This window comes from Dermacentor albipictus, chromosome 4, assembly GCF_038994185.2.
Source record: "Dermacentor albipictus isolate Rhodes 1998 colony chromosome 4, USDA_Dalb.pri_finalv2, whole genome shotgun sequence".
Lineage (NCBI taxonomy): Eukaryota > Metazoa > Arthropoda > Arachnida > Ixodida > Ixodidae > Dermacentor > Dermacentor albipictus.
Genome location: NC_091824.1, coordinates 105,029,397 through 105,053,603, shown reverse-complemented (window position 1 = coordinate 105,053,603; position 24,207 = coordinate 105,029,397). Strand labels below are relative to the sequence as shown.

General features: G+C 43.7%; 1 protein-coding gene across 2 annotated transcripts in view; it reads left to right on the top strand.

Moving 5' to 3' along the window:
* Window positions 1-24,207, top strand: part of LOC139059216 (uncharacterized) — a 124,076-nt gene that overhangs the window by 23,829 nt on the left and 76,040 nt on the right. For both annotated transcript variants that reach the window (XM_070537331.1, XM_070537332.1), the window contains exons 8-11: window positions 321-456; window positions 5,598-6,440; window positions 9,504-9,742; window positions 23,036-23,311. In XM_070537331.1, coding sequence (XP_070393432.1) covers window positions 321-456; window positions 5,598-6,440; window positions 9,504-9,742; window positions 23,036-23,311 — 1,494 coding nt within the window. The remainder of the gene's footprint in view (window positions 1-320; window positions 457-5,597; window positions 6,441-9,503; window positions 9,743-23,035; window positions 23,312-24,207) is intronic.

Here is a 24,207-nt window from a genome sequence, read left to right as displayed (position 1 = left end):
AAAGGAGACGTACAGCTTACTTGAAGCAATAAAAAAAATTTCATTCATTCATTTGTCTCCCTTTGTTAATTCAACCTTACTGGTTATTTGATCAAATCTTGCAGTCCCGTAAGGGGTTGAATAATGGAAGTGAGCTGCATATATAATATTGCACGACTGATTTTCGACCTCTAGATTACTTATTGTTGCATAGCCCTGCATTGGAGTTTAACTTGGACCATGCTGGAAATAAATAAAATGACATGAAACATTTTATGGGCAGGGGATTTTGTTGTGGGTTGGTTGTGATACCTAAGGCTTTTTCGGGTATTGTGATGTAGGGATTCTCACGAGCACCTCCTGCCTTCGAAGAGTGTGAAAGGGAGTCTGCATCAGCATCTGATCAGCTGTCCATCCAAGACCTCGTCGAGCAACAGCTTGGACTGAGGAAGTCCACCTACAGTGAACAGTACGAAGGTAAGTATCTAAAATTTTACTGTTCTCATTTTCTTAACCACTTTAGCAAGCTTTAAGTAGTTGATTTTGCCTTGCCGACTTCTGGCCTCCACATTAGCTCAGCTGGTTGAGCTCCTTGGCTTGGTTTCCTTGGCTTGATTTCCAGACTAAGGTTGTGATCATATAACAATTCTACTCCTGTTATTTTCCATTTCACACTTTGTCAGTGCTCTAAACCATAGGTCGCAAAACTTGCTCGCGAGTCTGAGTGAGTCTGGCTGAGTAAAATTATGGTGAGTGAGTCTGAGTGAGCCCCGCTGAGTAAAATTTTGGTGAGTCTGAGCCTGACTGGGCCTAGCTGAGTAGAATTTGGTAAGTCTGAGTCAGAGTGAAACCAGCTGTGTAGAACTTTGGCGAGTCCCACTCCGAGTGAGCCTTAAGGGAAAAATAATTTTTGTGAGTGAGTTCTGATTATTTTACCAACCTATGGTCGATTTCGAAAAAAGCTGTCACTGAAATTGTGGCCACCACAGCAACATTAAATGTCCATTCAAGTGGCGCACACCGATCTTCAGACAACTGTATCAAGAGAAAAAAAAGAAATACCTTGCACAGGACTGCACTGCACGGCAGCCGCATTATTGGCAGCACAATGCTCGCACGTACGCTGCACTCCCCCTCTCTCTCTCTCGCAGACGCACACTAATCTTTACGTATGTGCCTGCTGCGTCAGTCCCTGCCCAGTGCTTCTTGTTTTGCTCCTAGAATTGTTTCCGCTCTTTGCGCCTCCGCAGCACGATAGAAGGAGTTTTGAAGGAAAACGTGTGAAGCCTTGTAGGCAAGCGTGAAACATTGGGTGCTATGTAAATGTAGCTTTCGCTTTCTCCTTCAGCTTTCTGAGGAGAGTCAGGCATAACCAGACCCTACAGCGCTGGTGTTGTTGCATGAAGCGATCGACACTGTGTGCAGAGTTTGGTCGGTTCAGTTAGCGTTCATTTTCAGCGTGTGCTTGACCTCTCTAAAGTGTGCATGCTGCTTAAACTGAACATCTGCATTGCTGTCTTGTGCGCATGCGGCACTGGCATTCAGTCCAACTGAGCAAATGTGGATGTCTTCCCTCTACACTAGCCATGCTGCACGCACATCTGTGCTTGTGAGCAAATTGTATCATAATTGTGTCACTCCTGTTGCATCTGTGAAGCAACCGTAAACCTTCAAAATGTCATTGTCCAGTGCTGACTTTAAGAATGCTCAAGTCAGCTGGACTTTCAACAGTGCTCATGTATCGTAGTGAGGTTAGGAATTGTGTTGCTTCATGCTTTTTTATACTGAATTCATGGTGTGTACTATTTCTCATACGGTGCAATCCGTGCAAATATGCCTCACAGTGTTGGGATAAAAAACATCATAGCTATTATTCTAACGGTGTTGCTTTCATTACTTTTTGGATATTTTCAGTTAAATTTTACTCGTCCGCTACCTACTTTCAGCTGTGTGTTTGGTGATTGAGCATGTTCATTATATGCTGCTTTTTTGATAATTGATTTCTGGATATTGTAATGCACAGAAAATAAGGTGCTTCATTGTATGCTCAATACGACATCATTTTTCCTAAGGATTTGTCACTTGTCATCTCTGTGCATGTGCTCTCTATCAAACTGATAATGGTTCCTTTTTTTTTTTTTCAAGTGCTTGTATACATTCACAATCTTTTTTTTATGTTTTCAATGTTATGTCACTAAATTACAACATACCATTTGTGAAGAAACACTTTTATAGTTAGGTTGTGACCATCGATATCTTCCCTTTACAAATACCTAAATGAGCATGCTTATACATCAAAGAATGTTATTTTGTACAGTTTGCACATACTCAGTATGGATGATGATAAAAACAAACACTGGAAAGAGGGAGCGCAGAGATGGTGCATTCAGGTGCTGGCACCACATGCTACACACTCCCGATCTAGCGATGCTACTGCCTGCTAAGATGGCTGTCTATGTACAAGCCTGCTGCAGTTGTATTACATCAAACTTCATTGGCATTCATGTAAAAACATCTGTTGCCTTCTCCTGCATGCTAGGTTGTCTGTTTCTGGCTCTGCCCGACATAACTCGCGTGTGTGCCATGCAGACAAGTCGATAGCGCTAGTCAGCATGTCAGCATGAGGTTAGATAAAGTGTATTATGCTGAACCGGCTTGCAAACTGTTTTTGTAAGATTGGAACTGAACCAGAAAGAAAGAGTGTGTTGAACCCAAACCAAACCGGTACTTTTTTTTCTGTTTAACACCCTAGTGTGATTGTCAGTAAACTCCAATGAGTGTGAATGGCCATCATTATGAGCATGGACGAGTATCTGTGAGTGTGAACAGAAGAGTGTGCAAGTGAGTGCATGACAGTGAATGTTTGTAGATGTGTGTGTGTGTGAAAGGTAAACATTCGGCAGATATCTACCTGGTTGGGGACAACTGAATTAATGAGAATGAAAACTCAAACAAAAATTTATTTTGAGATGCAGTGTTTTGGAGTTCGACCAGCTTCTTCTTCACGAGCAAAATGGCATACAGACGCTTATCGTAGACCTTGTGGAGGGGCATGCTCTGCGTGAGGCTAGAACTTAAGGCAAGCTCCGAATCTAGCCACATACAGTCATTCCGTTGTACTCCCCAACCCGTAGTGCATATAATCGTAGCTACGTTGAGTTCAGGAGAATAAGGCAACCAGCGGTGTCAAGTCTAACAACGTTTATTGTTACAACCAACAAGTAGCACTTGCAGAGGGAAGTCTACTCTGTAATAAGTAATAAATAGGCTTGCCTCGTTGCACATGATAGTCGAGCAACAGCACTCACTCATGGGTTGCGGCAGGTAACCATATCCAGCAGGTTTGAGTTCAGTGCACCAGAGAGAAGGAGTCTCGCCCATTGATGCTGTTTTATACCTTTTTACCTTCGCGAGGGGAATGTCCTCTTTGCGCGTTGGATACCTTTCCTGCGAGTTGGGAGGGGAAGGGTGCATGTGTCACTAGGTTGAGGGAGAACCGGGAGAAGGCATAGTGCATCTCTCCCATGTCTACACTGACTTTCGATGTGTCTGCAATGGGCAAACGCAACGACCTGAGTATGCAGGAGGGAATGGATGCGTGTGCTTCTCGCAACCTTGAGAGTAAATGGCGGAAAGTGTTCCTAACGTGCGATTGATGTTACCCGGCACCTTCTGGATGTCCCGGGATTCCAAAAGGAGCCGCTGCCAGTGGTCGCTTTCTCTCCCCAAGACAACAGTGCTGTCCGGGGCTAATTTTGCGATCAAAAAGCTTGCAGTGTTGTGTCACAGCACTGCAAGCTTTTTGGTCACCAAAAATTCTGGGGACCTGTTTTGCGACTGTCCTCACTGAACATACCCAGCTGGCTTATTCACCGCAGTGGCGGCGTCGCGCTTTCCCACTAGGCTGGTACATCGCTCATGTACAGAGGGAGCATTTCAGATAGCAGATTTAATTGGAAATCAATGCCGGAAATAGGTTTCCCCGACTAGTCTTAAAAAACCTGCTGGTGCTTGCGTGCTTGCCACCTCAACATACCACAGTAGGAATATGGATGCAAAAGCCCTGAAAAGTCAAGCTCAACTGGTTTCATGGCTGAAAAGAGGAGAAAAAGACACAGTTGTATGTCACTTTTCATTACTAAAACAAAATAAATGAGTTCAGAATTCAGTATGAATGTGATTTTTATATTATTGTTAGAAGAGACACGTTGTTGAAATGTCTGTACATAGGTCTTAAAATAGGCTCAATTTACTCACTTAAAATAAAGTAATGCATTATGTTATTGCAGTTCTAGATTTACCAGTCCTGGGTGGGTATTCCATAAAGGTTTCACAAAAATCAGCAATTATTTTTTTCAGAAAGTCTTAAAATATACATTTCTTTTAAAATTTTACAACTTTGATATTTTTGGACTTTATAACTAAATAAATAATTGGTGTAGTTGTGTAATTCTTTTCTTAGTTTGCGGGAAGCCTTTTGAAGATTTGTCAGAAATATTTTTCAGCTTCATCACCTTAACTAAAATGGCCTCCAAAAAACCTTGATTTCAGGGTGTTTCAGAGGCAGTTGGTCAAAAACAAGTTTGAAAAATTTTCAATAACATACTGTGGGTGACATAAATTTAACGTCCTGTGATCCAATAGTACTAGTGGTGTGGATTTACCCTAAAAAAATTTGGCAGGGTTCTGTGCATTCATTTCAAAGTGATAGGGCTTTGAATTTGTAAAACCTGAAAATTGCTCTTTTCCACCTTTAGTGAAATAAGCATATTTTACAAGAAATCCATGCTAAGTTTTGCAAAATGAAGGTTGGTTCCTTTCTACAGTGACATTTTACCACCTCATATAAAAATTTTGCTGAAAAATAAAAATGGTCGGGACCCCCCTTAGTCTGTCCTTAACCCTACTATTGCAGATTATCAATTTGCGTGAAATTCTACCAGAATGTAGACTATTCTTTCTAAGTGACTAAAACTTCAACAGTCTCCTTCTACATAGGTGTACAATACCCTCAGGACCCCTGTGAGCATCTTGCAGAACTTCCTCAAAGTCTCTGTCACCCTCATCATACTACAGGATGGCTATAGAAGATGGCCACATATTTCCAGAACAGTGCATGAAGCAAATCTTTTTTCAGATGCAGCAAACAAATCTTTCTGTTGAGAAACTTTGACACATTTTGGGTTTTGTCTTTAACATAGCAACACAGCTTTTCATCTGTCAGCCTTTATTTATTATGTGAGAAGCATGACTTTTACCTGAGCACTTGCAAAATTTGGAGAATGAGCTAGTTCCAACTCAGCCAGGGCTAGTGCTTGCTTGTACTTGCAACAGGAAAGCTCGTCATCTAGGCAATACCTTTCGTCATGATCCTCATCAGTGGAGCATAAATTGAAAAATTAAGCCCCTAAGCTACCATGCCTCAATTAGAAACATTTCTTGCTGTTTCATGGCTGGGGAAATGCCTTGATTTTTGTTTTTGTTTTTGTAAATGAAAATAGCACGTTGGAGCCTAATACAGTATTGCAACCAAAATCTGAAAAGTCATTTTTAAAGAAATACAATGTTTCATCCCTCATCTCCCCTTAAGTGATTGTTGCTATGTCTTTGCCTTTCAGGCCAGTCACAAGACGGCAGTCTATTGTCACAGCAGTCAGTGTCAGGCATAGACCAGTCCCTGGAAGATGCATCCTCAAGCAGGTCGAAAGTGCTCGCCAACAAATGTGCTGGTGCCGCTCATCTGTACCCTGAAGCTTCCAGGCAGGACTCTCCGCTCTACAGGCAGGCTCAGGGGGACGGTTACTTCAAGCGCCCCCTAGGTGCAGCTCCTCGTGCAAGAGCATCTCGGACCTCCACAGCGTCAACCTCATCTTCTGCGTCACAGTTTCGTTCCTCTGGCCTGGTGTCCACGAGTACATTGACAGCGCCACGGACTGTTTCACGTGTTTCATCGTCTCAAAAGAAGGACAGGTCACAGCTTCCGAGCCGCTGCAAGGGGCCACCTCTTAGTGCTGGAAGTCAGAACGTTTTGCTGAAGTCCCCATCAAAGCTTCATAACAAGGTGTCTCCCATTCCCGCTAAGGTCAGTCGCGGCCCCCGCAGCACAAATGGCAGTGTCAAGCACTCTCAGCCTAACGAGGACTCACAAATTCAGTCGCGAAGTGTACCTCGCAGGCTGTCATCGCTCAGCAGTCCAGATCTGAGGACGCTTAGAAGTGGAGGCAGGGACCGACAACTCCCAGTGGCAATAAGCACATGCAAAAGTGATGAAAATTTTCCTATTCCCCAAAGAGACGAGCCCACTACGAACGACACTCAATTGCCATCCAGGGAGCAGTTTGGCCGTTCCAGAAGCACTCCCAAGAACCCGGCAAGCCAATTCTTCAGCGCAGCTGGCAGCACCCAAGCACCTTCATATAGCCCGGTGTTCTCCGACTCACAATCAGTGCCAGCACCATCAGGTATGGGAAGCCTTTGTACTTCTTCTAGCACTGCCAGAGTGGTTAGAGTTAATAATGTCTGTCTATGAGAATAACGTAACTGAAGAAATAGAATTGTGCTAGATGCCCCGGACAATTTTAAAGAATTTCGTGAACGATAACAAAAACCACCCCCTTGTATAACACCAAAAATGGAACATAGGTTTGCATTTTCTTTTTTCAAAAACCACGGCCAAAAGCTGACCCCAATACTGTAAGCCGGTCATTTTTTACCTGTTTATGCCATTTTTTTTTTCTTCTCCATTTTCTTAGAATTAATGTTTCGAGGGTTGACCTATATTCCTGTTTTTATGGTAATATGTTTTGTGGTGCTGAGGCAGGGGATGTTATGGGCATCAACAGTGGGCTGTGCTGGTGTTCACTGAAAACTAGTTCTACAACACTTCAGGAACATAATTGCTTTGTCAGTTCCCTCAAATATGGGAAAAGGTATCAAAAAATGATTACATTGTGATTAGGAATAGACAAACAGCAAATTTTACAAATACGAATATTAAGTACTGAATATAGAATAGTCAACTGCAGATTCTTATGTAGATATTTACAGCAGTAATATTTATTTCTGCAGAAATCAGTACCACACCTGTACTGACTAGGAGCAACTTACCATCAGGTCGAAATTCAGTTTTAAACACAAGATTACTAATTGCTATTAAAAACTGCACGAATAGCTGCTCAGCAACTTACAGCATGGTTGCATTGCTACTTATGGAAGGAAGCTTTACAATAAACTCCAAATAAATGGCTGGTCAAAAAAAGGTCGAAAATTGTTAAAAAAAGGTGGGGAATTATAGTAAAAAAAAAAAGTCGCAGTTTCACTCGCAAGGCAAAGCATCGATTGCGATAGCAAATTAGTAGACGCCTATATGAAGTAAGAATGTACAATTAAACCTCGATATAACGAAGTCAGCAAAAGTGGCAATTAGCTTCAGTATATAGAAATTTCATTTTATTGAAATTCTACCTTTTATCCAGATAAGTACTTCACCAATCGATTTTTTTTACAAGGAAAGAGGCCACAGACTTTCCCGAATTATCGGGCAATGGAAAAAAGCAAACTTGAATTACAAAAAAACCAACACCAACTTATCTTGATGAATTTGGGAGTCGGCGACGAATTATACGGTTTCATGCCACGTCGACGATATCTTCACATCGGCGGTACAAATTAAGCAAAGCCAGCCACGCTCTCATGTGCTCTCTGCCCCTATGGCTGATATAGCGTCACCTGCACTGGGACGACGCTGTCATGAATAGTGCCGGCAGCGGGGAGCGAATGCTTCATCTTCCTCTTGCTCCAACAGGTCACCAGAACTCAAGATTATGCAATCTCCAATACTAAATGTGCAGGAAGACAGCTTACATGATGCCACCCCGTCTCAGCACACCCACTCTTTGCATGTGCGGCAGATTACCTCTAAAGCAAGATGCACCGCTGCGTATACACTCAGCTGGCGCTCACAGACATGCGTAGCCACGGCCGAGATGCACGCCAGAAATCGAGATGTGCGCGAACTTACCCTCCAATTGCTCGCATGGGAAGGCGGCACTCGTAAGGCCACCATCTTCCCTCACCCTCGCACACTTTCACTTGCACCTAAAGCACACAGTATTATCTGTGGCATGATTGGATTTTATCGCACTTGGACTTCATATGGACCGCAATGTGGCTTCACTTAGGTGATCGTTCTTGTCGCGCGGTGCGCAATTTGAGAGCGTTTGTAAGCAGCCACTTACAATTAAACGATTTGACCATCTGCATCCGCGGAAATTTCAATGTATTGTCTTGGCATTCCTTTGTGGCGGCAGTAAAATTTCGTTATATTGAAATCGCATACAAACACACTTCATTATATTTAGGTTCTAAATACATGGTGTTCTATGGACAAGAGGTTGTGAAAACCTAAATACTTTGTTATATTAAGAATTTCATTATATTGAAGTTTGTTGTATCAAGGTTTAACTGTAGTAGTTTTATCGGCCATTTAAACTTGTAAACGTTTGCTTACTAAGTAGACTAACAAGTGGGATGTCATGTGTGCACAATCAAACATGAACGCATCTCCTCGATGACTGCGCAGACTCACTATCAAAATGCTGGAGTGAGAAAGCGCGCCAGGAGCAGCGAACAAATTGACCATTTACTGCCTCTCGCTTCAGTGCGATCTAAGCGGCAAGAACACAGCGCACACGAAGCTGTCAGCACTTTGTGCACTCTGTCCCCATCGCAAATCGGTTTCAAGATAGGGCCCGTGCATCCGCGCCTTACGCAGCAGCTGCTGAAGTAGAACCCCTTCTCCTTTCTCCCCTCCCTTGGTACCTTGCGCATGACGAAAGATGGCGAGCTTGCTCCCTGCTTTCCTCCTCTACGCGCGCTTGATTGAGCCATCATCATTGGCTCACTCTCTCATGCTTTCTCTCACACACACACAGCATACAGCGCACAGCAATTATTTTATTGCCTTTGGACTTTATACAGAACATCACAATGGTGACAACAGCAGAAATGCGCCTGGAGTATCCATATAATTGCTATCGCAATAAAAACATACTGCTGAAGTACTTGTGTGCCATAAATATGTAAAAGGGCCAGTTGCAAGAAAAACATCTCTTGTAGCGTAAATGATAAAATTTCTACATTTTTGGACTGCCAAAAACACTAAATGACAGTCTTCAAGAAAAACTAACAGGTTGTCATGTAGGCTGCCACCATGAAACTGAAAACAAAACTTGAATTATCTATTTTGTTTCTTTATTTCTTGGAAAACTTTTGTCATTGTTTCACTTCTGATAACTTCCAATAATTTGTTTAGCAGATGGAGAACAGTAACAATACTTTAACCTTTAGTTGTGAAATATTTGGTTAGTTTCAAGTATGTTAAAATACTAAATATAGTTCCTTTTGAAATATGAATACTTAGTGTCCAATACTATCTGATGCGCACTCGAAACTTTAGATATTCGCCCACCACTGATTGTAATACATTATTTTCTTTCTTTTTCTTCCTTTCATATCTGATGCAGGCCTGCTGCTTCCAGTGGACTTTGTCGAGCATTCAAGAATAGACCTTGGTACGATTTGTGCTGGAGCACCACGGGACGTTGCACTCGCGTTGGTAAATCCAACAGGAAAAAAACGGTGCTACCAAATCCAACAGCTTCGCTCAAGCATTGGTGGGCGCGAACCCAAGCACTTTGAGTCTGTCACCGCACAGTTTCCGGGCCAGCACACTGTGGCTGGTGGCTGTGTTGCTAAAATTCAGGTGAGTATTTATTGTTGGCATTGATGCAAGGTTTGAAGTGGACCTTGAAAATTGAAACGTCGTTTTAATGCCTTGAAAATCCTTAAATTAGGTGCTGAAATATCCGTGAATATTAATTTTCAACAAAGCTTAGCAGTCTTGGACGCCTTGCCACAACGTTAGCTTAATCCAAAAGTGATAATGATAGTCATAGTGATAGTCAGTGATAAGTGATAGTCAGACGGACAAATTTAGTGGCACTTTGGGTGAGTGAAGTTCGCTGTTTGTGCCATTCCCAGGCTGTCAGATGGGAAAGCTCAGTGACACTTGCTCAGGGTGTCTACCAACCAGGAGAACCGGGAATTCTCAGGGATTCTGAATAGTCTGGAAATACTCAGGAAAAACTCAGGGAATTTGTGCTTCTATCAGAGAAATTTAGCTGTAATTTTATTGAAAAGGAGCGCTAATGCTAGCTTAGTAACAGAGAGGAAATGAAATGAATCTTCTTTGATGCCGTGTCGTCGGCTGGAGGAGTTGTCAGTGTGCGATGAACGATAGACTTTCCGAATGCCTGATTTTTGGGACATGCCTGATAATTTGGACGGCTTTGCGACAACACCACGTACCCCGCAGAGTCAATGTATAGGAACGCCTGAAGTATTGGACACAATAACCCTTCGACGTCCGATTTTCCGGACTTCTTGCCGGGACCGCAGGTCCGAAACGGCGTTAATCAAAGCCACCACCGCCGCCATTTTGATTTTTCTCGAAATCTTGATTATATTTGGCTATATATATATATATCGATTATATTTGGTGCTCTCACACGCAGATCTGCTGGCAGCCGTAGCCACCATCACGGCAACGCTAGGCCTAGGTGCTTTGATGTTTGCTGTGCAGCTCCTTTCCATTGGGTGCCGTGTTTTGCATTGAAAGAATTCGCCACTGTCAGCAGCAACAGCGACTGGCAGGCCTTCAGAGCTTTTACAGACGTGCCTCTGGTGATTTGAGCCCTTAAGGGCAGTAAAAGACATGTATTCATTTTTTTAGGATGTTTCCGCTGCCCTTAGGGAGTCCGAAAAATCGGACGTTGGCTGTACAACTGCCTGAGGGTATGCTTAAAATTATCCGTGGACCAGAAAGGACCAACACATTGAGAAATTAATGGGAAAGGAAGTGTGCCACCGCTTCTTTGAAGAAGCTTGAGCTCAAAAGACAAAGTGTTGGCTGACGCCGAGATGTAGGTGTCCCTCATTCAAACCAAAATAAACTCTTTAAAGCAGTAAAACGCAACTCTGAGGCATTGTGCGTGGGCTGAGAGTATGTCAGGACATTTGAGGTTGGCTTTCCAGCTGCTGATAGAGAATCTGATTTGTGACAAAATTCGGGCCTTGTACCAATGAGCTTGCTTTCAGTTGATAGAAATAGCTCATATTCGTATGTGAAAATGTTTGACTTGATTTGCAGTGAGCTTTATCATTGTTCTTCTAAAATATTCTATTTGCTGTGCATTTTACTAACTACTCCCTTCTGTTTTCATTTTGAATAAAATAAACATTAGTCCTTACTATTCAAACTGGATTAAGTCGTTTCTTTTTTAAATTTTTTAACGTGCTTACTAGAGTGACAGCATCAGGTGACATAGGGGTCAGCCTGTCTTGCTGTGAAACAAAGTTCTGTGTAACTCACGGAATCTTGCAAAGGCACTCGGGGGAAACATGGAAAACTTGGGGAATTTGAATATGTCACCTTGGTAGACACCCTGTTCCTAGAAGCAGACTTGCCAGCAAGTTTGATGAACTTGCTTCATTATGCTGAAGTGTTTAGCCTTGATAGTGCTGCTTCAAGAATAAATAAAGGCTCACTGCAGAGTCGGCACCATTTTGCCAAGGCCAATTTTTTGTTAATTCGAATGTTTTGAGTGTGTTAATGAGATTATAATATATTTCAATTTTTTATTGTGAAGGCTCTTCTAAATACACATGTTTTTTTTTTCATAATAAAACATTAACCATTTCTAAAACTCAAAATGCTGAGAATAATGCGAATTCGTGTGGCTTCATAGATTGTCATTGTCATCAATTTTGAATGACACTTCATTTCATCGTCTTGCACCACACCGCCAAAGTGAGACTCACTGAGGCAAAGTGCTCTCGCTTGAAGTGTCACTAAATTAGCTCATCTGACTGGGGTATAAAACCAATCCAAACCTAATGCAGCAGCTTTGCGGTAGCTATTGGTGATGTGCTTGCTAAACGTTCTCCACGTAAACCTCATTTGTGTACAGTAAGAAGCTAAAACAAGTGCTTTGTTTTTAACAATGGATATTTTTGGATATTTTTTCAGAGGAACTGCTATGAGCCCTTTTGATGTCAGGCCTTGCTAATCACATGCGTATGTTGACGTATATCATAGATTGCCTAAATGTCTGCAGAGTTCATAGTGTAAAAAAACAACACACATTCGCCACCTTTCATTCGCAAATGTCTGGAAAAACTGATCAGTACTCTATTGACACCTGCCCTTGTGTACAACACGGTCACCCTTGTTTCAGCTGATGTCAGGATGAAAGTATTATCACTGCTTAAAGCAGATTTGCATTTAATGGCTGCGGTGCAGGGGGGTCATCAGAGCTAGGGCCTATGTGTGCCAGGTGTTTGGTGAATGGTCACATTATCATGTGAACAATATAAATTTCTATTGTATCAGCAGACAATGCTCAAAAGTGGCTCAAGACCACATTGATGTTTACCAATTAATCTCTTTCATGGGCTAATTTCTTGTATGTGGCCCTTGTACATTTCTTTTTTCGAAGACATGGTCGCCAAACTTCTCTGTTAATATTTCACATTTTTAAAAAGTAACTTTGCTGAAATACTGTAGCTTCCCACTGCCCATTAGCTGCACAGAAGAGAAACCTTATTTCTGTACTAATTAAAAAGAAAAGCTAAAGAACACTTGGAGTGCCTTTCTGTAATTTGGAAAGCAAGAGAAATATTCTTAACAAATAATGATTAATTTTCCGTGATATTGCCAAAAGCAGGAGCCTACACAAAAAGAAAAAATTCTGGCGGAAACCACTTCACGATAAATGTCAATGTTAATGCGCTTAGCATTGAAGCTATGTAGCGACACACCGTACTGTATTGCCAACATCAAAATGTGTATGCAGCCAGCTCTGCTGCATACGCTGCACTATCTGGCATCACCTCTGTATGGTGCAGATTTGATTCTTCTGAGCATCGGATAAATTTAAAGGATTATTGTTGTCATATTAGAGCACACATACTGTGGCACATACCTATTTACACAGGTTAACATCAAAGAGGTTAACTGAAGAGCGGCACACACCTACTGACACATATCCAGTGACCCAAGTTGGTATCCAAGAGGTTTATTGAAGAGCACCACAGACCACTCAGTGCTCTAAGTCAGCATGCAAGAGTTTCATTGAAGAATAATGCCTACCCATTTCCTCATGCCTAGTACTGCATCCCCAGTGGCCCATGTCGGCATCAAGATGGGTTCGTTGAACATTGCACGTTACACAGTTGGCACACATTACACAGTGCCATGGAGTCATGGAGGCATTGCGGAATCAGGGTGTAGACGAGCCGTATGTAAAAATACTGAAAGATATCTATAGCGGCTCCACAGCCACCGTAGTCCTCCATAAGGAAAGCAACAAAATCCCAATAAAGAAAGGCGTCAGGCAGGGAGATACGATCTCTCCAATGCTATTCACAGCCTGTTTACAGGAGGTATTCAGAGACCTGGATTGGGAAGAATTGGGGATAAAAGTTAATGGAGAATACCTTAGTAACTTGAGATTCGCTGATATTGCCTTGCTTAGTAACTCAGGGGACCAACTGCAATGCATGCTCACTGACCTGGAAAGGCAAAGCAGAAGAGTGGGTCTAAAAATTAATCTGCAGAAAACTAAAGTAATGCTTAACAGTCTCGGAAGAGAACAGCAATTTACAATAGGTAGCGAGGCACTTGAAGTCATAAGGGAATACATCTACTTAGGGCAGGTAGTGACTGCGGATCCGGATCATGAGACGGAAATAATCAGAAGAATAAGAATGGGCTGGGGTGCGTTTGGCAGGCATTCTCAGATCATGAACAGCAGGTTGCCATTATCCCTCAAGAGAAAAGTATATAATAGCTGTGTCTTACCAGTGCTCACCTACGGGGCAGAAACCTGGAGGCTTACAAAAAAGGTTCTACTGAAATTGAGGACGACGCAACGAGCTATGGAAAGAAGAATGATAGGTGTAACGTTAAGGGATAAGAAAAGAGCAGATTGGGTGAGGGAACAAACGCGAGTTAATGACATCTTAGTTGAAATCAAGAAGAAGAAATGGGCATCGGCAGGACATGTAATGAGGAGGGAAGATAACCGATGGTCATTAAGGGTTACGGACTGGATTCCAAGGGAAGGGAAGCGCAGCAGGGGGCGGCAGAGGGTTAGGTGGGCGGATGAGATTAAGAAGTTTGCAGGGACGGCGTGGCCATAATTAGTACATGACCGGGGTTGTTGGAGAAATATGGGAGAGGCCTTTGCCCTGCAGTGGGTGTAACCAGGCTGATGATGATGATGATGATGATGATGACACAGTGCCACACACCCGGTCACTCAAGTTGGCGTGGCGGTTGGTTTTGAACTCTGTTCCATCAGCACAGCAGCCCGATGTGTGCTACCCATTCGACCATGGACAACCCATTGACCCAAGTTGGAGGGAAAACAGAGACATAGATAAATAGATAGATAGACAGACTGGGAGCGCCCGGAAAGTGTATGAAGCACTCTAAGAATGCTAGCCGCATTAAAATGTGGCATAGCACAGCCCTGACATATGTACTACTTCTGTTTCTCTTCTGCCTTTGTGCTGCAGTGCCAACATATACAGCAGAACCTCATTAATACGTATTGAAAAAAAAAAGCATGAGAAAAATCACACTGCGAAAACGTATGGCCCAAAGTCACAAAAAGTCATAAAAATTTGACAGACTCAACTGTAGTTGACATCTAGTACATAACGTGAATCCAGTCAAAGCTGCAGCACATGATGCTGACGCGTGTTGAGCTGATGGGGCCCTAGTGACCCGAGTTGCCGATTGTCATTTTCCTAGTGGTAGTAAAGGGAAACCGAAATGAAATGAAGCTGGTAAGCGACGCCGGAATATGATGCCAACAATGCCACCAGAGTGAAGCATGATGATCACTTCACGCTTCCTGCAGCAGGGAAGGGTGGCACGTTTAAGTTATTGCTTATTAAAGGCATGCAGTTCGACTTCGCCCTGCCATCTGCTAGCCGCCTGGTTATAGCTTGGATGGTAGAGCGGCTGCCCCAGAAAGGCGGTGGTCCCGGATTCGAGTCCCGAGCCAGGACGAATTTTTCTTCAACTGCAAGGCTTCTCTTTCGAGGAACCCGTATGGGTTTCCTTTGTAGCACTTAGCTACGTTTGGGTGGATGTCTCATTTCCCGTTGTTATTAGCAGATTCATTATTCAAAAGTTTTGAATATACCCACACCCCTAGTTTTTAGGTCTGAGTTGTGTGAAAATTTAAATATGCCATGGCTTACTGTTTCAATTATGGAAAGGCCAACCTTACACCTGGATTTTTTTTCATCCTATTCACTTCATTATAAGGGTTTACTGTATTTGTTTGTGTGTGGCTGAAGATATCTGTTCTGGTAGCCAAATTGCCAAATTCTCGATAAAAGCAGCTATGAAGTGGCAAATTCTGGATGCACATATACTTAAGCTAGTCGCTTGGCCTGGCTGGACTGCAATAGAGAAGGCAAGAAGCCAATATCATGGAATTACACTGATTGCACAGTTGTTTATAGATGATGGTGCAAAGTTCAAGCTTGTAGTTTAGCATTGTACAATGTACATATCAATGTACCTAGCCATGTACCTATAGTCAACTTTTGTGATTCAACCAATTGCACACTCGTGTGTAAACGACTGCGAAGTCCGAGTTTTTATATCGTAATTGCTCACACGCTATCTATTGGCAGAGTGGTAGTTTGGGCGCATTGGCAGTGGCGTAGCCAGAAATTTTGTTCGGGGGGGGCTACGCCACTGGCCCCATATATATATATATATACCACCACCACGGAATTATACCACCACCACGGAATATATACCACCACCACGGTTCCGTGGTGGTATATACCACCACGGAACTTCGCAGCGGACGTCATCTACCTGCTGCCACAATGGCAAATCAACCGACACAAGCGACAACGCCTCGGCAGCCCGTGCCCACGGTCATCCTCACTCACCCACGGGACCCGGGAACATTTTGTGGCACGGACAACGTCGACGTCGAGGACTGGCTTACGATGTACGAGCGAGTGTGCGACAACAACAGGTGGGATCCTACAATGATGCTTGCAAACGTAATATTTTATCTGAAGGGAACTGCGAAGCAATGGTATGACACACATGAAGCTGACCTAACGAGCTGGGATGTTTGCAAAGACAAAATGCGAGACCTGTTCGGCAGACCTGTCGGTCGTCAGCTGGCAGCTAAAAAAGAACTTGCGTGCCGCGCTCAGACGTCCACAGAATCCTATGTCGTGTACATACAGGATGTGCTGGCCCTCTGTCGCAAGGCTGATGACAACATGACCGAGGCAGACAAGATTGGCCATATATTGAAAGGTATTGCAGACGATGCCTTCAATCTCTTGATGTGTAAGGATTGTGCCACTGTGGATGCAATTATTAAGGAGTGCCGGCGCTTCGAACAAGCGAAGGGCCGCCGCGTCACTCAAACTTTCGACCGGTTGCCCAATACCGCCGCGACATCTTCTTGCGAAGACCCGCCGCGGTTCGTTCAGCCCGCAGGACCGGAAGAAATAACGCGCATCGTTCGCCGTGAGCTTGAGGCCATGGCCCCGGCTCCCGTTCGTTCAGACTGTCGGGAAAGCGTACCCGCTATCTCCCTTATACAAGCGGTCGTTCGGGAAGAAATAGCAAGTTTGGGCATTCCATCTCTCTGCTCAGTCCGCCATACCAACACCTACCAAATTTCTCCGACCGCTCGCTCCCGGACGCAAAGCTTTCCACCACTCCGTCGCAACCCAGCTGAATGGCGCACAGCGGATGATAAACCCATCTGTTTTAATTGTTCCGGTATTGGACACATCGCCCGTCATTGCCGCAACCACTGGTCGTCGCCTCCTCGGTGGTCGTCTCCGAGTCACTACAGCCAAGTACCCGACAATCGCACTTTCTCGCCCTATACGCCGACTAGGAACATCAACGCCGACAGTGCTCCACCAAGATCCAGCCGATCCCCGTCTCCGCAAGGTCGTAGGTCCCGTTCGCCTCTCGTTCACCGCTCTTCGTCCCCTTCTGCAACCGGTCGCTTCGCTTCGGGAAACTAGGCGGTGCAGCTCCCGGAGGTGAAGGTGCAACTCCGACCCGGCCCACAAATCCTCTATTGACCCTGCCTACATGTGGAAACCTGCTGGACATTGAAGTCGATGGCGTTCCTGTTAGATCTCTCGTTGATACAGGAGCGCAGCTCTCAGTTATGAGCGCTGCTCTCCGCCGCCGGCTCAAAAAGGTTCTGACCCCCGCCGTACCGTGTACCGTGCGAGTCGCCGATGGGAGTACGTCACCTGTCCTTGGAATGTGCACAGCACGTGTGACCATTGGGGGCCATTATACCGTTGTTCTATTTATCGTCCTTGAACACTGCCCACACGACCTAATTCTCGGCCTCGACTTCCTTTCGAAACACTCTGCCCAAATTGACTGCTCCGCAGGTGTTGTACAGTTGGACCTGCCGCTTCCTGCCGACGCAACCACTTGTGCTCCACACCGCTTATGTGCTGCTGAATTTGCAAGGCTGTCTCCACAGGCTGCTACAAATGTCCTGCTGACGCCCTGTCCTCCCGTACCTGATGGCGAGTACGTCCTGTCGCCGCTTACTGACGTGGTTTTGTCGCGTAATATTGCCCTACCGTGCACCTTAATTCGGATCCACGAAAACTGCGCTCGCGTGCCCATCCTCAATTTTGGGTTCTCGTCACATGTTTTGCCACACGGTATCGCCATAGCGCATATCACTCCTTTGGAAGAATTTCAGATTTCTTTTTTGACCTCTGAATCCTTCCTCAGTACGAACGGACCTTTGTCATCCACTCCTTCGTACTCGACGCCTGCGGACGATGTTTCTAAGATGATCGCCCCCGACCTTCCTTCCGAGGAAACAGCAGCTCTTCGTCACCTCCTGTCATCTTATCGGGACATCTTTGATTTGGACGACCGTCCACTTGGCCAGACATCTGTTGTCACGCATCGCATCAACACCGGTGACGCCAGCCCCATTCATAGGCGGCCATATCGTGTCTCGGCAACAGAAAGGGCCATCATACAGAAAGAAGTAGACAGGATGATGGACAAGGACATCATTGAACCCTCCAGTAGCCCGTGGGCATCACCGGTTGTCTTAGTAAAGAAAAAAGATAACTCGTGGCGCTTCTGCGTTGACTACCGTCACCTCAACCGGATAACAAAGAAGGATGTTTATCCCTTACCCCGCACCTCCACCAAAATGTTGCGGGAAGAAAGCAGGCCCACGAGTGTAAAATAACTTATATTTACAAATGATGGATATGGCGTTCAGGCAACCGCCAGACTTCGTCTTTCTCTAGTCCAATTCAACGTCTTCCTTCACTTCACCGTAACAATATATATATATATATGGGGCCAGTGGCGTAGCCAGAAATTTTGTTCGAGGCAGCTTTAGCTTGGGTGCTCCTATTTAAATACATGTAGAAGGGGAATTCGTTTTTCCCTGCAACCACTTCACCAAATTTGAGGAGGTTTGTTGCATTTAAAAGAAAAAGTTTAATTCTAGTGACTACTGGTTTCGAATTTTTCATTTAGGTGGTCAATTGTTTATTAAAAATTGGCCAAATCGAAAATTTTCAGAAAACGAAACTATCAAGTTTAAAGCTCCGTGACTCAACAATGAAAATTGATATCACAATTCTGTGAATTGCATCTAATAGTACATCTACAGCGCACAAAATGGATATGTTACACATGAATCTCAAAAAAATTTAGTATTGTGGAAATACGGCTTGTGCAGAACCCTTGTACACAACGTAACCAATTCACGTAAGATACAAATTGACTTAGAAAACTTGTCCGCTTTGACTGTTATAATAGATGCCGTTTACAGAACCACAATGTCTGTTCTTCATGCATAGCTATAGAAATAGAAGCACGTCGTGCTTCTATTTTTTCAAACTTTCGAATTTTTCAAAATATTTTAAACATAATTCATGCCCTAAATCAAAGTTGTGTTTGCAACAGAACTAGGATTTAACATTCTCTCTCAAATGCAACGAATTTCAACAAAAGCGATTAGCAGGATCATATAAGAAATGCGTTTCTGCGTTTTACAAGTATATGAATAGGCCGCGTCGGATTGGGCCCGGGCTAAAGCTTCCTCTTAAACAATTTGTCAAGGGGTAAAATCCATGAATAATAACTGCATTGTCATTGCCAAAGTTGCTGCAAACGAATTCTTGAACGCTACGCACAGTCAAAACAATAAAATATGTATTTTTTCATAAAAGAATATACTCGTATGTGACAAAAATTTTGCCCATAATAACTGATATCAATGCTTCCATATTTTTGTCTATTTAAGTAAAGAAAATATCACACGAACTTTAGAACTATATCAGTTCGAAACCAGGAAAGCAGTGCATGCCACTGATATGAAAAATTAAAAGGCAACGAACTGAACAATTTGAGGACAAATATGTTAACGAAACTTTGTCATTTAAGAACCGTGCTTACATTCTTGTATATATGCAATGGCCAGTGAAAAATCTCAATGACGCTGTAATTTGTTTTAATGTATTACGCAGGAGAAGCTGTCACCGGTCGTGTATCGTGAGTAATTGCACCGAAATCATGGTCGCAACAGAGGGCACGTATAAAAAGCAGGAATTCTGCAAGATATACGAGGGCAAGTCAAATGAATTTGAGCCAACAACGGGGTACTTTATTTAAAAGTAGTCTTCATGAGAATTTAGACATTTGTCCCATTGAGTAACGAGTCGCGTGGTTCCCGTCTTATAAAACTCCTTGGGTTGCTGCTTCAAAAAGTCTGTATCTGGTTCCCTTGAGCTCTTTTTTCGGTTGCCCCAAAATGTAGAAGTCGCAAGGTGACAGGTCTGAGCTGTATGGCGGATGCTGCAGCGTTTCCCACTTGAACTTTGCCAGTTTCGTATTAACCACATAAGCGACGTGGGGACAGGCATTGTCGTGGAACAAGATGACCCCATTCGTCAACCAAGGTTCGTCCCCGATCACAAATGCAAAGAAGAAGTCGTCATCCTCATTGTGATACCCGATCAGATGAGTCAAGGCAGCGCGAAACTTCTCCGTCTTCTCGCGATGGATCAAAATCATGGGAATCCATTGCGCACCAAAGAGCCGATAACCGAGAAGCTCATGAATTATGGCGTGAATCGAACCGTGACTGATGTTCAGACGGTCTGCCAGTTCATCGATGCTTATTTTCCGTTTTTGTTTCAGCAGCTCATGAACCTTTGAAATTGTGTGGGGGGTGATTCCACGATGGTTTTCGCCCGGTCTTGGAATGTCTTTACAACGTCCTTTAAACCGTTTGCTCCAAGGCTTTACAGTGGTCAATGAAATGCCGTGTTCAACGTAAACGGCAGCCATACGGCGATTAATTTCTGTTTTGGAAACACCTTTAGCTGTCGAAAACTTCGCGACACCGAGCTGTTCAACTTTTGAAGTGTCCATTATGTGACGCAATCATATTCAACCCAGTGTATGAGAGCATTAAAGAACAGTTATCTTCACACCTGCGTGTCACTTTTGTAAATGAGACATGCCGTTCTCCTACGCGCATGCCTCGCAGATAACGAACCGAACCATTATTGCGCGGTTAGGGTAGGCGCACTTTCATTTGACTCGCCCTCGTACATTAGAAATGCAGATACAATGGGATATACAAATGCGAAAATACGGCTTGATAAAGGACAAAAAAGTGTCACTGGAAACAAAGTTCACTGCATGTATACACAAAACCTCGCAGAAAGATATTTAAGTATACGTATAAGTCTCCAATGAGTCTATGTATGTAAGAAAAAGTAACTATGTAATGCGTCAAACAAGGAAAATAAACATGTTGCACAATCATAGATTCACAGAATCCTAGATTCCGCCCCCATTCCATCCACTCCCCCCGATGTATTGCGCGCGACGGAAGGTGGCGCGCTTGCTCCCCGCTTTTCTCTTTGCGCACACAAGACTGAGCCACCATCGTCGGCTCACCCATTCCACCTCCCCTCCTACGCTTTCACTCGCACATACTGCATGCAGCGCGTGGTCACGATTTTATCACCCTTGGACTTTATACGAAACATGAGGGCGACGGAGACGGCAGGAATGCGCCTGGAGTCTCCATATAATTGCTTTCGCAATAATATAATAAACGTATCCGGCAACTGAAGCGTCCCGTCGCCCATTACTTTCCGCAAAAGAAGTATCAAAATCGAACTTTCACCATGCGACAATTCGCTGCGCCGCAACAATGTATTTTTTTTCTGTGGGGTGAAGGCACAGAAATTAAAAAAGGAACGCATAGGAAACCTTGTTGGCCAGAATCGAATGCCAACATCGGGCACCTAATGGGGCTACGGAATTAATACCGAAGAAAACATGAGACGATTGGCCCACTGAGAACCATACGCATACTGCTCAGTATCCTACACCGGCGAAACAAGACTTTCCGGAAAGGTTCCGCTCAAGGAACCCGGTGCAATCCTTCGAGTCCCCACAGTGATGGCGGCGAGCGACCATTGTTTTTTTTTTCTTGTCTACTAGCCAGAAAGCTTCCAAAACTCTGTCAGGTGAAAATCCACTCGGCCAGAGCAAACCGAACGCCCACCGAAGTGCACCGCGTGGTGGTCGGGGTCATACGAGAAAAACATATGCGCTCTGGCTCGCTCTGGCAGCCCGCGGGTAGGGTAGCGAGAACAAAAAAAAATTGAAGGGGCTCAATGTGTCCTCGGCGAATAAAAGTCAAAGTAGAAAAAATAAATAAGAACGTAGTTACTTTGGCTGGCTTTAGTGTTTTGACATGGATGTTCTGGCGTAGGTTAAAAAAAATGTTGATATTTTTTTATGTGACATGACGGCACAAATGAACCACCCCAACGCATCTTCTCATTGGACCTCGCTGCGTGCTTTGTCAACTCGTCTGCTATATAGTGTGTTGATTTGGCTTGTCTCGTTGTATGTTCCGATGTAAGACTTTAGAAAAGTCAATGGACCTTTGGCGTCAAATGTTTAAAACAACATTAAACCCACAAAGTTCCGCAATTGAAAATTTTAAGCACAACTTTGGAAATGTCAATACACGTTTCACATCAAGAGCTTATTAGATTTATACCCATAAAGTTTCGCAATTGATATCCATGCGCTCCATAGATTCCGTGGCCTCAGTGAGATGCCGCGGCGAGCCCGCTCACAGTTAAAGCGCCCTTGAAACTTTGTGCTCGGATGGGACTGCTTGGCGTTATGTGACTGCCGGTGTGTAGGCGTTGCCACGACATCCAGCCCGAGTTCGCAATCTTCGCGGTTAAATGTCTTTTCGAGCGTCAAAAAGACATTCTAGACAAAATCCAGAGTGATTTCCGGCGCCGGGGGTCGCTTTGGTCGGCGGTGCATGGACAGCACGAAAAAATTTCGGGGGGGGCTGAAGCCCCATAAGCCCCCCCCCTGGCTACGCCCCTGCGCATTGGTAATCCATAAGAACGTTAAAGGCACGAAGTGAACACAGACAAAAAAGGCTCGTGTTTGTGTGTGTATGTGCCTTCTTCATCTGTGTTCAGTTTGTGCTTTGCAACATTCTTATGTACTCGCATGGCAAGCCACCACTGTGCCATCAAATTGCCCGGTAACCCTTTGCTGACCTATAAGAGACATTACTGTTGTGTGATTATTTATTTATTTATTTATTTATTTATTTATTAGAGTTACCTACAGCAAAACAAGGCATTATTGCAGGCAGGTTACATTGCTATAATGTTGAGTAAAAATCTCTAAACATCATTTCTATGGTAATGTACTTACAACAAATATTGTATGCAACAGAGATATTTTTGTGTCAAATGCAGCATCTATAATGCTCATCTATAGATGCTCATCTATAATGAGATTTGATTGTATAACAGCAATTACTCCTAGTAAAAGTTAAATGAATGGTGCCTCTTGTGTCTTACTGCCCAGGGCTCTTTCCTCTCCTCAAGTCCTGGTGCTGTAGAAATCATGGTGGGCATTGTGGCCAAGGACAAGGCTGGTGGCGGTTATCAAAACCTGTACAGCATTACTCTGGTAGCTCAGGCAGAGCAACCATGCATCATCCTGGAGCCAAGCCAGACCATCAACTTCAAAGGTCTGCATTTCGACGCAGAACAAAGCAGTGCAGACAGCAGTGCTAGCCAGGAAGTGATCATCGTCAACAAGAATTCCTGCGCCGTGCCTGCCATAGTTCGGATACTCGGGGTGAGTTTTAAAGAGCACAGTGCAATGCTCATCTTGCTGGCTTTGTGCCATACCCTCATCAGTGGCCCTGTGGTCACATTCCAGTCACTGTTGCCATATTATAGTGTATATCTAGCTAGGTATAGCAGGTTTTTGGCTTGTGTAGTGGCAAACACTAAAGCATGTTGTTCATGATTCTTTCTCTTGTGCTTCATTGTTTGGGCTTTTGTACAGCATGACCCACTGTTAAAGGGAACACCTATCCAGTAATTATCCAGTATATAAGAAACATTTTTTCACCTTTATTGAAAAGAAGTGGCTGATATGATCCATCAGTTGTACAGTTATAGATGAAATTTCAAGTGAGGATCACTAAGTGCACAATTCTTGAAATCTAAAGCCACTGGAAGGGCACTAAATCTGGAGATTTGAGATAAATTACTTTTATATATGACTGACTATAACGTGCACACCATGTCCTTTTTTAACAGACACATTTACTAAGGCAGTGAGAAATTGTCACAACGCTGATGCCTTAAGATATCATTTCTAGTAACTTAATAAAACATCTGCACTTAGCATGTTTCTAGCAACGTTGATTTTGACCCTTTAAAAACCCCAATCAATATCGCCAATGACAAGTCACACTTGTTCAGCCTGATGTCATGCTGCTCCCACTGCCAAATACTAGCTGCGATCAGTAATTGGTTTTGGATTCAATTTTCAACACTGGAGGGTAGTAGAAGTCTGGAAAAAACATTTAATGAAGTAGCAAGAATCAAGTAACACATTTTCTTACCCAAAATGACATAGAAAAATTCATGGCTGTATAAACAAAAAAATTTGAGAAATTTGGTATGTTTCTTTTCAAATTATTTTGTGGGTTAAAGGTTAAAGAATGTTGTGCTTAATGCTCT